The 15,865-nt window shown below is 44.9% G+C and overlaps 1 protein-coding gene across 1 annotated transcript in view; it reads right to left on the reverse strand.

The window, feature by feature from the left end:
* Positions 1-806: 806 nt before the first annotated feature.
* MINDY4B (MINDY family member 4B) overlaps positions 807-15,865 on the reverse strand; it is a 66,814-nt gene continuing 51,755 nt past the window's right edge. The window contains exons 8-13 of the mRNA XM_040431047.1: positions 15,609-15,674; positions 14,961-15,031; positions 14,470-14,542; positions 7,732-7,902; positions 6,563-6,743; positions 807-1,004 (exon numbers count right to left, since the gene is read on the reverse strand). Of these exons, the coding sequence (XP_040286981.1) occupies positions 862-1,004; positions 6,563-6,743; positions 7,732-7,902; positions 14,470-14,542; positions 14,961-15,031; positions 15,609-15,674 (705 nt within the window). The 3' untranslated portion in view covers positions 807-861. The remainder of the gene's footprint in view (positions 1,005-6,562; positions 6,744-7,731; positions 7,903-14,469; positions 14,543-14,960; positions 15,032-15,608; positions 15,675-15,865) is intronic.

Raw genomic sequence — 15,865 nt, forward strand, 5'->3', positions numbered from 1 at the left:
CAGGGTCAGTCCCCAACTAATAAAGGGTTTCTGTCACCTGAAAAATGGGTATTAAGCTACACTAGATTGACAGGGCCATGCAGCCTTCACCTCCTCCTGCCGGCCCTGTCTACCATGGAAATCTCAAGCCTGCGCCATCCCGTTCAGTATTCGGCACAGGCACAGTGAGTGAAGCTGTCAGCCGGTGAGCGTCCTTCACTCACTGCATCGGCGTTGAATACTAAACGGGACGGCGCAGCTGCGAGATTTCCATGGTAGACAGGGCCAGCAAGAGGAGACCAATTCTGCCTGGCCCTGTCAATCTAGTGTAGCAGGGCGTGGCCAGTGGCGGGAGAACGGAGCCTCTAGGAGCAGGGGCAACACCTACCCCCCCCCCCCCCCCCGCTCCTAGAGGCTAATTAGCATATTATAAAAGTTAGTTTTTCTCTATAACGGCGGCAGGCAGTGAGATGGCACTAATATAGTTACCGTATGTTCATCTGACATAAGTAATCACTAATGTCAGCCAGCTTAATACCCATTTTCCTGGTGACAGAATCCTTTTAACACCCATCTGGACCTTCATTGTAAACTGCAAGCAATTCATTCCTAACTTCTAGCAGGAATACTTAGTCGCTAAAACACGCAGAAGAGGTTCCAGGTCTTTAAATGGTATACACAGTCAGCCACTGCATAGTGTATGTTACCTTATATACCTAAATGGTTATGTGATTGGTCTTCTGCTTTGAGGATGTGTGACATGACCTTTCTTACACAGACCCGTACACACAGACCCGTACACACAGACCCGTACACAGATATTCTCTCGAGGCTGGTGGTTTTAATAAACAAAAAGTGTCACGTAAATATACTTTGCTTTCTTTAAAAAAATGGCACAGTCCCATGCCAATTTATAGCAGCTCCTTCCCATTTGGTTCTAATAATCATCTCCAGTGATGGAAATCTTTTTTCATAATCACTTCCATCTATTTTGTAGGATTTCTCCCAGTGATGTGAGTGGGTATCTGAAAGACAGACATAAAATATCTACATAATACATCAAATAAATTGAATGGTAAAATTCCATTAGGGTTTGTGGTTGAAATCCACACACAGAATAAGGCCTTATTTTATCTTAATGATGACCTGTCACTTGATTGAGTTACTAGCAGTTTACAATGAAGGTCCAGATGGGTGTTACCGGTTGGTGGTGTGGCTCTGAATAGACTGACACTGGCGTAGGAAGCTCAGCAACTTTTGTAATACTGAACCACGCCTGTGCTAGAGGGATAAAGCCAAAACATAGGGAAAACCTCCTGCGGTGGCGGTACAGGTCCTATGCACACAGCATTGTATCCCAGCTGTATGGAGCCATAATACAGCACCTATATAAGAATAGAGATAAATCTGGTATGCTATGGTCCGTGCCTGCTGATTAAGGTCTCATGCACACAGCCGTAGTTACAGTCCGCATCTGATCCACATTTTTTTTTTTTTTGCGGATCGGATGTGGACCCATTCATTTCAAAACCCGGTATCTGTAAGTACGTTCCGCGGCCCTGGAAAAAAATTGAGCATGCCCTATTCTTCTCTGTTTAGCGGACAAGGAAAGGACATTTTTGTAGGATTAAAAAAAATGAAGGCATGCACTCAATAGGTATCCATGTTTTGCGAATCCGCGATTTGCAACCGCAAGACACTTACAGCCGTGTGCATGAGCCCTAACTCCTACCGGTTGGTACAGCTGCAGGAACAGTCAGCCTGTGCCTTGCTCCTGTCCTCCTCTGCACTTTCTTGCTTCTTCCCAGTGTGAACAGCCTCTGGAGTGGCACTACTGGTCCACAGCACACTGGCTGCAGCCTTCCCCTCTGCCCCTGCTTCTTGTCGGGGCCAGCCCGCGCACCTATACATTTATTCCAGCCTATCGCTGACATCCCTAGGGTTTTTAAGTCACCTTCTACTGTGATAGGACGCCTCAGCAATAGTGCTTGTTCCCTACAAAGGTGTGCTATACTGCCTTCTGATATCCCACGTCCATCCTTTGCCTGATGGATTTGATTCTTTGTTGCTTGACTCTCATATTGAGCCTGTGCTCGTTAATCGGATTATCGCATCTTTCATGTGGTCACCTAAATCATTGTTTTCCGGAAGCATTGGGCTGTCTAAACAGCAACGATTCTGTATGGGGACGAGCAATGGCATTAGCTGCATGTAAATGTGTCTCCTCCATTGACGAGCAGGCGATTGCCGGGAAGGAAACCTCTACTTTAGGCCTCATGCACACGACCGTTGTGTGCACCCATGGCCGTTGTTCCGTTTTCTGTGATTTTCTGCGGACCCCATTGACTTTCATGGGGTCCGTTGAAAACTCGGAAAATGCACCGTTTGTCATCCGCGGCCGTGATCTGTGTATCCTGTCCATCAAAAAAATATGACCTGTCCTATTGTTTTGACGGACAACGGTTCACGGACCCATTCAAGTCAATGGGTCCGTGAAAAAACACGGATGCACACAAGATTGGCATCTGTGTCCGTGATCCGTGTCCGTAGGCTACTTTCATACAGACGGATCCGAAGATCCGTCTGCATAAAAGCTTTTTCAGAGCTGAGTTTTCACTTCATGAAAACTCAAATCCGACAGTATATTCTAACACAGAGGCGTTCCCATAGTGATGGGGACGCTTCTAGTTAGAATATACTACGAACTGTGTACATGACTGCCCCCTGCTGCCTGGCAGCACCCGATCTCTTACAGGGGGCTATGATCCGCACAATTAACCCCTCAGGTGCTGCACCTGAAGGGGTTAATTGTGCGTATCATAGCCCCCTGTAAGAGATCAGGGGCTGCCAGGCAGCAGGGGGCAGACCCCCATCCCTCCCCAGTTTTAATTTCATTGGTGGCCAGTGCGGCCCCCCTGGCCCCCCCTCCCTCTATTGTATTAATATCATTGGTGGCCAGTGCGGCCCCCCCCGGCCCCCCTCCCTCTATTGTATTATCATTGGTAGCCAGTGTGCGGCCCCCCCTCCCTCTATTGTATTATCATTGGTGGCCAGTGTGCGCCCCCCCCCTGGCCCCCCCTCTATTGTTTTAATATCATTGGTGGCCAGTGTGCGGCCTCCCCTCTCCCCCCCAATCATTGGTGGCAGCGGAGAGTTCCGATCGGAGTCCCAGTTTAATCGCTGGGGCTCTGATCGGTAACCATGGCAACCAGGACGCTACTGCAATCCTGGTTGCCATGGTTGCTTAGCAATATTAGAAGCATCATACTTACCTGCTGCGCTGTTTGTGACCGGCCGGGAGCTCCTCCTACTGGTAAGTGACAGATCATTAAGCAATGCGCCGCACAGACCTGTCACTTACCAGTAGGAGGAGCTCCCGGCTGGTCACAGACAGCGCAGCAGGTAAGTATGATGCTTCTAATATTGCTAAGTAACCATGGCAACCAGGACTGCAGTAGCGTCCTGGTTGCCATGGTTACCGATCGGAGCCCCAGCGATTAAACTGGGACTCCGATCGGAACTCTCCGCTGCCACCAATGATGGGGGGGGGGGGGTCGAGGGAAGGCCGCACACTGGCCACCAATGATAATACAATAGAGGGAGGAACGGGGGGCCGGGGGGGCCGCACACTGGCCACCAATGATAATACAATAGAGGGAGGGAGGGGGGGCCGGGGGGGTGCACACTGGCCACCAATGATAATACAATAGAGGGAGGGAGGGGGGGCCGCACTGGCCACCAATGATATTCAAACTGGGGAGGGAGGGGGGTCTGCCCCCTGCTGCCTGGCAGCCCCTGATCTCTTACAGGGGGCTATGATACGCACAATTAACCCCTTCAGGTGTGGCACCTGAGGGGTTAATTGTGCTGATCACAGCCCCCTGTAAGAGATCGGGTGCTGCCAGGCAGCAGGGGGCAGTCATGTACACAGTTCGTAGTATATTCTAACTTGAAGCGTGCCCATCACTATGGGAACGCCTCTGTGTTAGAATATACTGTCGGATATGAGTTTCATGATCTAACTCAAATCCGATGGTATATTCTAACATAGAGGCGTTCCCATGGTGATGGGGACGCTTCAAGGTTAAATATACCATCGGATTGGAGAAAACTCAGATCCTATGGTATATTAACTCCTGACTTTACATTGAAAGTCAATGGGGGACGGATCCGTTTGCAATTGCACCATATTCTGTCAACGTCAAACGGATCCGTCCCCATTGACTTGCATTGTAAGTCAGGACGGATCCGTTTGGCTCCGCACGGCCAGGCGGACACCAAAAGGAAGACCCACGGACGAAAAAAACGGTCACGGATCACGGACCAACGGAACCCCGTTTTGCGGACCGCGAAAAAAATACTGTCGTGTGCATGAGGCCTGAGTGATGTAGTTGGGGCTTAGGCTAGTTTCACACTGCGTGTCTCTCTGGATCCGGCATTGCCGGAAATGACATGATTGCAGTCCGGCCCCATTAACTAATGGGGACAGGCAGACATCCGACCGCAACCTGGAAAATATGCAGAGAATCGAATGACATATTTGCCGGCTTGTGGAGGAGGGTTCAGTTAAGGGCAAATGGGGTCCGCAATCCGCATCCGACGGTCCGCACCTCAAAAAAGTAGTGCATGCACTACTTTTTTGCGGTGCAGAGGCACGGCCAGAAACACCATGGAAGCACTGCGTAGTGCTTCCGTGGGGTTCCGATCCGTGCTTCCGCACCACATCTTCGGGTTTGCGGACCCATTCAAGCCGTATGCGGGCCGTATGCGGGCCACAATACAGCCAGGGTGGGGCAATGGCCGTGTGCATGAGCCCTAATACAAACATTTGGAGTTACTTGCCAAACTGCCCTAATCATTGGGTAGAAGCAATAGGTATAAAGTTTTTTCTTTTTAAATGTGTTTTCCTATGTTTATAACACAGTGCTGTTTCTGTACAAGGCTTTAAAATGGATGTTTTGGGGCAGTTTGGGGGGTGGACATAGTTTCATTAGTGTCACATTATTTGGGGCACAAATCTTGGTAATTATGAAGTTATGTTTTGAAACTGTAAGCATAAGATACTGCCAACTGCAACTTTTGTTGAAAGGGATTTTCCAAAGAGCATTTTTTTTAAGAATATGGGTCAAAAGGGGTTAAACGTAAAAAAAAAGGTTAAAAATACTTACCTCCACCAATCACCAGCTGCTGTCTTTCTGACACTGCTCCACATTTCCTGGTCGTGATTCAAAATGCTGGCCAGCTTACGAATCACCGGTGGTAGAGGTGACCCGCCTCAGCCTGTGATTTCCGGCACATCAAGCCAGGACTAGGTGAGGAGCAACGAGGACCAGAGCAGTGTTGGAATGGCAACGACAAGGGATTGGTGGTGATGACTAATGATTCTTTTTTTATTTTTTAACCCCTTCTGATCTACATTGTTAAAAATGAAAATCTCCATGAGATTTCCGCGCGGGTGCAATGCGTCAGGTGAACGCATTGCACCCGCACTGAATCCGGACCCATTCATTTCTATGGGGCTGTGCAGATGAGCAGTGATTTTCACTCATCACTTGTGCGTTGCGTGAAAATCGCAGCATGTTCTATATTGTGCGTTTTCCACGCAACGCAGGCCCCCTAGAAGTGAATGGGGCTGCGTGAAATCGCAAGCATCCTCAAGCAAGTGCGGATGCGGTGCGATTTTCACGCACGGTTGCTAGGAGACGATCGAGATGGAGACCCGATCATTATTATTTTCCCTTATAACACGGTTATAAGGGAAAATAATAGCATTCTTAATACAGAATGCATAGTACAATAGGGCTGGAGGGGTTAAAAAATAAAATAAAATAATTTAACTCACCTTAATCCACTTGATCGTGCAGCCGGCATCTCTTCTGTCTTCATCTTTGCTGTGCACAGGAAAAGGACCTGTGGTGACGTCACTGCGCTCATCACATGGTCCATCACATGATCCATCACTATGGTAAAAAGATCATGTGATGGACCATGTGATGAGCGCAGTGACGTCATCAAAGGTCCTATTCCTCAAAGAAGAAGACAGAAGAGAAGACGGGCTGCACGAACAAGTGGATTAAGGTGAGTATTAAGGTGTGTTCTGTATTAAGAATGCTATTATTTTCCCTTTTAACCATGTTATAAGGGAAAATAATACAATCTACACAACACCGATCCCAAACCCGAACTTCTGTGAAGAAGTTTGGGTTTGGGTACCAAACATGCCGATTTTTCTCACGCGCATGCAAAACGCATTACAATGTTTTGCACTCTCGCGGAAAAATCGTGCATGTTCCCGCAACGCACCTGCATCTTTTTCCGCAACGCCCGTGTGAAAGAGGCCTTATAGTCACAGTGCCGTAGCATGTACAGTATGTTGTATTTATTGAAACAACAACTGATTCCCAGCGTAGTTAATGTATATTAAATGCCGATGCTGATCTAGTTGTGTGGTGTTTGCTGTGTGACATTTTGAGCTGAAGTCTATTTTCAGTGAGATATCAGCAACTCCTACCTATGAGCTGGTTTGTAAAATTTGACATCTATGATAGCCAAGCGAAACATTGAAACTGTGATGGAGACTTACCGACTGTCAGATGGGCTGTTTTCTTTTGGGAAGACTGCCCACTATAGAAGTAAAGGTCAAAAATATGCTCCATCTTCCAGTCACATAAAAGAGACGTATTGGTTCCAAAAAGGACACTGTAGGTTCCGTTAATATTGCAGAGCCAGATAGGATACTTTGGCGTTTTTAGCATGCTGCCCACCTGTCAGCAATGAACATGATGTTAATAGGCCAGTTTCTACAGTTACAAATTCTGCGTATGTAATGAGTGCATATATGTAACAGAACATACAAGTAACATACACGTGTTCATGTGATCCTCACACCCTTCTTCCAGGAGCAATTGATTGTGTTACTATGTTATCTGCAAGGATTTAGTTGAAGACCGTGGTAATATGAGGGACACATGGGGCCTCATTTATCAAAACTGACTTTGTCCCATAGCAACCAATTTGATCTAAGATTTGATTTCTTAAAACCTATGGACACCTTTGGGGGCATTTTTTATCATTACATTCTACTTATTTTGGGCTATCGTTTTTTTTACTTGATCTTTATTAAAACTTTTCAACAGCTTTTTCCTCTACAGCTTTGACTTTCAGTGCATCTGCAGACAGTTGCTTTGTCCATCACAGTAATCCGTCAGAGAGCTGCTCTGAGGGCACTGAACTCCCACCAGCTCATAAATGCTCATTTTATCTAAATTATTATCCAATTTATAAGCAGTTTGCTATAATGAGTATTTGTGAGAAAAATAAGGACTATACTCTCGGATAGATTCACTGAGAAGTTGGTTCACAATAACTGATGGAAATATCTGGCCAAATAACTGAAGAGTAAACTCAACCTCAGGACGTCAGTTCTAGAGACTTCTAGGTGTGTGTCAAAGTAACCATGTCTCCGAACCGTCCCTGATCCAGAGAGAAAGTTCAGGATCTATACAGCGATAGATTGAAATATTTTTTATTTTTATGAAAGGCTTTATACAATGTTAGAAAATGCTTCTGCCTTTTTTCCCATAAACAGCACCATGTCTGTCCATGACTGTTCCACCCCTTTCAAGGAATAGCAAGAATAGCACAGAGCTCCAATACCATATAAAGCCCATGGACAACAAAACAGATCTCTTTATCTTCTGAACAGTTGGAAAGATAAAGCTTTGTATGGGAAATATGTATCTCATCTCTTACCTTGGGGAGTCTGTCCTGCTCCATTTCCTCTCTGCTCCAGTGTAAGTAGCCCACATCACTGCGTGCAAGGACTCCATGATACTTCTCCTCCACATTCTGATCATTCAAGGCCTGGTCACCATTAAAGACATGTGGACTTGCTCTACCAGTTAACATCAGATTTAAAACTGCCTGCAAATGAAGCAGTCAAGGCATAACCTTGTTCGATAAATCTTTTTCGGAAACTGCTATGTCTTCATTCAGGTTCTAATTCTAATGTTTTATTTGCTTACAAATCTGAAACAATTCATTGTGGCAAATATTTAATAATTATTAATAAATAGTTAAACTGTTTCATAGTTGTAATATGGGCACGTGCATGAGGCCTTATGGTCACAAACAGCAATATTTATATTATATATCTGTAATTAAACCGTTTATGGAGGGAACAGAGCTAATCTCTCCATGGCTGCCCCTGCTTTCATGTGTTGCACCACTCTTCTGTGGGCAATGCACATGTACTCATTTCTGGTCTTTTAAAGGACCAGAAGTACCAATTACCATTGCCGTCCACCAGTACCCTGGGCCTGAGCAATAAGGTTCTTTAGGTTCCTGCTTTCTGCTAAGGTGTTGTCACGGCGGTGTCTCGCTGTGACACGTCTGCCATGCATGCGGTTGCCTGGGGCAACATATGTTTGTGCACTGCTCCCTTTATCTTTGTTCCTTCCCAGTCTGGTGTGTGTGGGGTTAAGGTGTGGATCTAGGTGTGCCTCATGGCTCTACTTATTCTGCTGCTGTGAGCGTGAGGTCAGTGGTATTCCTGCCTTGGTTAGTGATGGAGCTTTGCTCCTGTCTGGATATTCCATCTGTCTTGTGTGAGGGCCACCTAGTTAGACATACTGTCACGATGCGGTGTAGGAGGAAACTCCCCACCGTACACCGTAAGGAAAACGGTGGGGAGTTTCCTCCTACACCGCACCGTGACAGTATGTCTAACTAGGTGGCCCTCACACAGGACAGATGGAATATCCAGACAGGAGCAAATCTTCTCCATCACCAACCAAGGCAGGAATACCACTGACCTCCTTCTCACAGCACCAGAATAGGTAGAGCCATGAGGCCACACCCAGAACACACCTAGATCCACACCTGAACCCCACACACACCAGACTGGGAAGGAACAAAGATAAAGGGAGCAGTGCACAAACATGCAAAACCACACGTTGCCCCAGGCAACCACATGCACGGCAGACGTGTCACGGCAAACTACAACAACCGAGACACCGCCGTGACAGGTGTATTGTCTACTGATATTCCTGTTACTGACCTGGCTACTAATACAGACCCTGTCTACCGCCTGCCCTGACCTTCACCAGTCTACTGTTTATAATGAGCTACACCAGCCTTGACCTGTGCTCTGTTTGACAATGATTTCTGCCTGTTGCCTTGCTACTAGTGTTGATCGATCACTTTGACCACACTGAAAGTCAATGGGAGAAACCGAGCATTAAACCAGGCACCCTCTGCTCTGAAGAGGGGAGGGTGCCAGCTCCTACTGAGGTCTATACAGAAGATCGCTGTACAGTGAGGAAATCCCCCAGTGTGAGTCCGTGGCTGAGGAGTCCCTGCTCTGACTCCATATATAGCTATGTCCATATATGGAGTCAGTGCTTGGGGACACCCAGTGTATTTAAATCTAATTTAGCCTCTATTTCTGAAAAGTTTCTGATGGGATTTGAACTCACAACCTTCTACATTAGAGGCAAGGAATTAAACCACTTGGCTATAAAGCTGAATGATAAACTATGTCAGAAAAACCTCATAGTAGTTTGTCATGTAGTAAGTATTCCTGTACAGCAGAAGTATTATTTCATATTTCAGTGTAGGTTAACATGTAGCTGTATAATGTAGCGGTTAAAGTTCTTGGCTCTAATGTAGAAGGTTGCGAGTTCAAATCCCGGCAGAAACGTTTCAAACTGCTATTTTCAGAGCCACTGCAGTCTATGGTTCTATTCACAGGCAGTTTTTTTTTAACAGCCTGTGAATAACAACTGTCAACCAGTCTCTAAGCTAATTTTGCTGCTGATATGGACCAATACATTAGATTCAGATCCATGTAGGTTTGTCTTATCAAGACTAAAGGGCCCAACTGAGCAGGCAACTATCAGGAACAACCCTTTTGTTCCCGATAATTGCCTGCTCATCAGAAGAGGTGAGAGATGCATTGTTTCTACTACATAGGAACAAGCAATAGATACAGTTACATAGTTACATAGTTACATAGTTAATACGGTTGAAGAAAGACAAAGTCATCAAGTCCAACCAAGGGATAGGTGGGGACGTGAATCCCAGAAGAAAGTAAGATGCTGCAATCGCTTGTCCACATAGAAAACCATTGGGGGTAATATATCAAAGACCAGGGTTTTAGGCGCATCCTGACTGGAGTACATTTCAAGCATCATTTATAGCAGTTTCTTGGCGTAAATGTTCGTGAATTTTCTGGGGCTGAAGGCCCTGCCATGACCCCACACCACACCTGCCACTACCCAGTGTCAAGGAGAGGCATTTTATGCAACAAAATATTGGAGCCCAGGCAGTAGAAAGTTGCAAAATGGGGTCTTCCTCTTTTTATGCCATGAACTGGCATAAGGACTGTTAATAAATGACTTCCATTGTTTCTGGGCAACAGATCGTTGTTTACACAGGATGATCTGCTGCCCAGAAACAATGATTAAGGTGTCCGCATCAGTGATACTTTCACACGATTCTCATCCATCACGGGCAGATTATTGGAAACAACTGTTCTTACGAATGTTCATTCCCAATAATCGTTCTGCTAGTGGTCCTGTGTATAGGGACCTTTAAGAAGGCCGTTCTGCTGATCAGGTGATTGACGAAGGTCTGGCTCCCGGAACTCCCAGTAATGAAGTTATATCACAGCAGAAAGTTCTAGCTGGCCATACACTTGCCATGTTGTGCTTCCCTAGAATCTATTGCTCATCAGGAACTTGTCACCATGAAATCCAGTGCAATCTGCAGACAACATGAGCATTATAGGGCAGGAGGATCTGAGCAGATTGATATACAGTTTTGCGGGAAAAGATTCAGTGAAAATTGTATTTTATACATTTATGTCTCTGTGCTTTCTAAACTTAAAGGGGTTATCCGAGTTAACTTAATTTCTCTCTATGGCTTTATTTCCCCTATACATTAGTTTTCCTAAATAACTTGCAGTACCTATCTTGTGCCGTTTCTCTGCTACACTGAACAGTCATGTGACTGCCCACGTCATCAGCTGTGACGTTCCGTTTACATGGAGCTCTCTGCTTGTCGGAGTGACTAAGCCATGTAAACGGAACGTCATCAGCCTTGGCCACGCCCCCACCTCTCTGGATTACAGTCCGTGCGGCTGTGAGTTGATCGCGCATGCGCGATCCTCACTTGTGCCGCGGCTACCTCAAAGTTCCTCCCTGCGGCTAATAGGTGACCGCATATGCGCGATCATCAGGCCAGGCAAAACCAGCAATAGCTTGGGGCCCCGAACTGGTTGGGGCCCCGAGCTGGCCAAGCAGAGTAAAAGTCAGAAGATCCAATGGTATAAAATATTCTATCCCCCAGGCGTTCCCATGGTGACGGGGACGCTTGCCTGGTTAGAATATACCATCGGATCTGAGTTTTTCGAGCTCAGTGAGATCGTAAAAAAACTCAAATCCGATGGTATATTCTAACCCCCAAGCGTTCCCATGGTGACAGGGACGCTTGCCTGGGGGTTAGAATATACAGGGCGCTGTAGTGAGCTCTTTACTTGCATTCTTAGCTCTGTACTCCGGTAATAGCAGAGCAGGCAGTTCGGGGGGCGGCGCTCACTCACTGTCACTGACGTCACGCGCCTGCTCTTCCCACTAGGCGGAGCAGGCGCGTGACGTCAGTGAATGAACGCTGCCTGCACTGCCTGCTGTTGTTACCAGAGCTCAGCCAAAGTAAGAGTCAGAGACTCAGAGATTTCAAAATAATAAGAAAATAGCTCTGCATTGAGAAATGAAGTGACTGATTAGTACTGCTGCTGTGAGCGTCGGGGAGGGGGATCTGTGGATGGCACTGTAGGGGGATCTGTGGTCTGTGGATGGCAGGCAGTGCCATCCACAGATCCCCCTACAGTGCCATCCACAGATCCCCCCTCCCCTAAACAGTGCCATCCACACAGATCTCCCCCCTAAACAGTGCTATCCACAGATCCCCTCCCACAAATATTCATGAGGGAGAGATGAGTCATTGTTGTTATTGCTGCATGTAAACACAGCAATAACAGAACCTAGAAAAGGTGTAAAGATCGTTTTTTTTTTTTAAAAATCAAGCTTGACTAATGTATATGTATAGAACCAAACAAGAAAAAGGCCTCATCTATATGTTCATAGTCGAGGGCAAACAAGAAAACCAACTATATAAACCGAAAAAGTCGTTCCACAAACAACAATTGAATGCCCAGTATATAAAAGTATATTTTATTTCATAATAGTAAATAGTACATAATAATAAAAATATAACAAATAACAAAAAAGTGATGAATTTTAGAGAGTCAGCGGAAAAAACTCCGGATGCCGCAGTCCCCCGGGCCTGTGTCTCTATAACCCACCACAAGATGGAACACATGTAGGGCATGTATTGGATACACAATGTGGTGATGGGACAGAAAAGTAGGGAATATAAATATACACCCAATGCGGTAATCTAGTCTGTAATCATCACCTAGATGTGTGGCCTGAGACGTATGGATCCTAATATGTCACAGATGTAGACATGGACAAAAAATATATAAGTATATCATAGATTGCCCATATAGGGTACTGCAGGTAAAAGAGACCCCATAAATAAGATCAACTAAAAAGCTGTAAGCAGAGGGACTCAACCTGAAGTGTAAGATGAAAAATCACAGATCACAACATACCCTGAGACATGGTGGAGGGCAGAGACAGCAGGCACAGGACAGGCAAAGGACCCCGACGCGCGTTTCGCCTCAGCTTCGAAGCTGAGGCGAAACGCGCGTCGGGGTCCTTTGCCTGTAAAAGAGACCCCATAAATAAGATCAACTAAAAAGCTGTAAGCAGAGGGACTCAACCTGAAGTGTAAGATGAAAAATCACAGATCACAACATACCCTGAGACATGGTGGAGGGCAGAGACAGCAGGCACAGGACAGGCAAAGGACCCCGACGCGCGTTTCGCCTCAGCTTCGAAGCTGAGGCGAAACGCGCGTCGGGGTCCTTTGCCTGTCCTGTGCCTGCTGTCTCTGCCCTCCACCATGTCTCAGGGTATGTTGTGATCTGTGATTTTTCATCTTACACTTCAGGTTGAGTCCCTCTGCTTACAGCTTTTTAGTTGATCTTATTTATGGGGTCTCTTTTACCTGCAGTACCCTATATGGGCAATCTATGATATACTTATATATTTTTTGTCCATGTCTACATCTGTGACATATTAGGATCCATACGTCTCAGGCCACACATCTAGGTGATGATTACAGACTAGATTACCGCATTGGGTGTATATTTATATTCCCTACTTTTCTGTCCCATCACCACATTGTGTATCCAATACATGCCCTACATGTGTTCCATCTTGTGGTGGGTTATAGAGACACAGGCCCGGGGGACTGCGGCATCCGGAGTTTTTTCCGCTGACTCTCTAAAATTCATCACTTTTTTGTTATTTGTTATATTTTTATTATTATGTACTATTTACTATTATGAAATAAAATATACTTTTATATACTGGGCATTCAATTGTTGTTTGTGGAACGACTTTTTAGGTTTATAATGTATATGTATATCCTGATTAATTTTGTTAGGTTTTATTTTTTTTCCCATAACTCGGATAACCCCTTTAAGTGACTGATAGCTATCTCTTTATACACACTTAGGCTACGTCTACACGACGACAATAAGTCGCGCGACAGATAGGGCACAACTACACTGCAACATTTGTAGCGCAACATTTTGTTGCACTAATGTCACGCGACAATTTTTATAATGGCAGTCTATGGTGTCGCACTGCAACATGCTGCGACTGCGACGCAACAGTCGCAGAAAAATCCATCTCGAATGGATTTTCTGCGACTGTTGCGACGCAGTCGCAACATGTTGCATGTTGCAGTGCGACACCATAGACTGCCATTATAAAAATTGTCGCGTGACATTAGTGCAACAAAATGTCGCGCTACAAATGTCGTTGTGTAGACGTAGCCTTTATAGGTTGCAGATTTCATTGCATTTCATAGTGATAAGTCCTCTTTAAATGCATGGTCCACCATATAATACAAGGAGTCAACCAGAGCGAGAGATATAGTGTTGAACAAAGCGAGCTTTAGATCATAGCTTCTATGCTACCATCTACTGGGGGCACTATGGGGACATTGTGGGGGGAGAGCACTATGGGGGCATCTACTGGGGGCACTATAGGGACATTGTGGGGGGAGAGCACTACAGGGGCATCTACTGGGGGCACTATAGGGACATTGTGGGGGGGGGGAGCACTACAGGGGCATCTACTGGGGGCACTAAAGGGACATTGTGGGGGGGGCACTACAGGGCCATCTACTGGGGGCACTATGGGGACATTGTGGGGGGAGAGCACTATGGGGGCATCTACTGGGGGCACTATAGGGACATTGTGGGGAGGAATTCTAAACATGTACCTGAAAAGATAGGTAGTGTTTAGCCGATAGAATGAAAAAGCAATGTGAAACTTTACATTACATAATCACCTGTCTGACTGTGTAGTTTCCCAGACAAAAATGTAAGAGGTAAGGAGTTGTGTGATCCAGGTCTTGTTGAATCCTAAGGAAAAAAAAATGTACAAATTAATAAATATACTATCTATCTATTTATGTATCTTATAAACACATTAGACTTCAGCTGAAAAGTGGCAACTAAGAGAAAACCATGCAAAATAATGGAAAATAAACTAAAAATAAAGAAATTGGAATGTCACATCAACAGCAATCATACACAATAATAACATTAATACACAGAAAACTATAAAAATTATTACAATACTTATAATTAATATCCAGTACATAATTAAAATAATTTACCAATCACTAATACATTATTCCCAGGTTAATTTACTACATCACTGCATTTGCCCATTATAAATTTTTTTTTTTTTTAATAAATGTACCCCATGACGTATTGATATGCTTAGAATTCATTATTTAGGATTAAATTCAAACCAAACAGTATAAAAATGTCTCACCTTGCAATTGTCCTGGAGAAAAGCAAACTGTACAGAAACAATATGACTCCATGGCTCCCTTCATCTTTGAACTAAAAGAAAAATAAACCAGTATTAGCTAGACAGCTAGGAATACAGAAAGTTCATTTCCAATTGTGACCATCAGGTGGCAGTACTGCTCTAGGGTAGCTGCTTCATCTTCAATCCTTCACAGTACTTCTCTGTCTATACCAAGACCAGATCTGGACCAGTTAGGAAGAAAAGACTCGTGTATCTTTTCCATACTCTGGATACAAAACGCAAGGTATGAAAATAACATGAGTATTGATGGCAGTAGATTGGGCCCAGCGGATCTTCCTACTTGGCAAGCTGGGTGGGTACCACCATGTACCCCATATAGTATTGGATGATTTTCGATAGGCAAAACACTTTTTGGGAATATATTCAAGATCATTGTATTTTAATAGTTTTCCAATTAATTAGTGTTTAATACGTTTTTATTCTTTTTCTGTCAGTAGATTGGCCAAAATGTCACTAAATGAATAAAGTTGAATTCTTCTGTATTTTTACCCTTATATAATGTACATACATCAGCAACAACCATGAGGATTTAGGTTAAAATATATTTAGCTATCTCACCACAATAATGGAGAGTACACTCTTACTCACACAGTGTATGTGGGCACAAAGGAATTTTTCCAGTTTGTCTTTCTCCACAAACTCAAATAACCGGAGCTGTCAATTGAAAGACATGTTGTTAAGACTAATATAATAAACTATTGCTTTATCGAAAAGCAATTTTTCATTTGGTGTTTATAGCAATTAATCCCTCATTTTTTCATTCCTCTTTCTAAGGCCTCTTGCACACGAACGTGTGCGCCCCGTGGTCGTGGTGCGGCCCGCAAAATGCGGGCCGCAATGCACGA

The sequence above is a fragment of the Bufo bufo genome, chromosome 4 (genome assembly GCF_905171765.1).
Source record: "Bufo bufo chromosome 4, aBufBuf1.1, whole genome shotgun sequence".
NCBI classification, from domain to species: domain Eukaryota; kingdom Metazoa; phylum Chordata; class Amphibia; order Anura; family Bufonidae; genus Bufo; species Bufo bufo.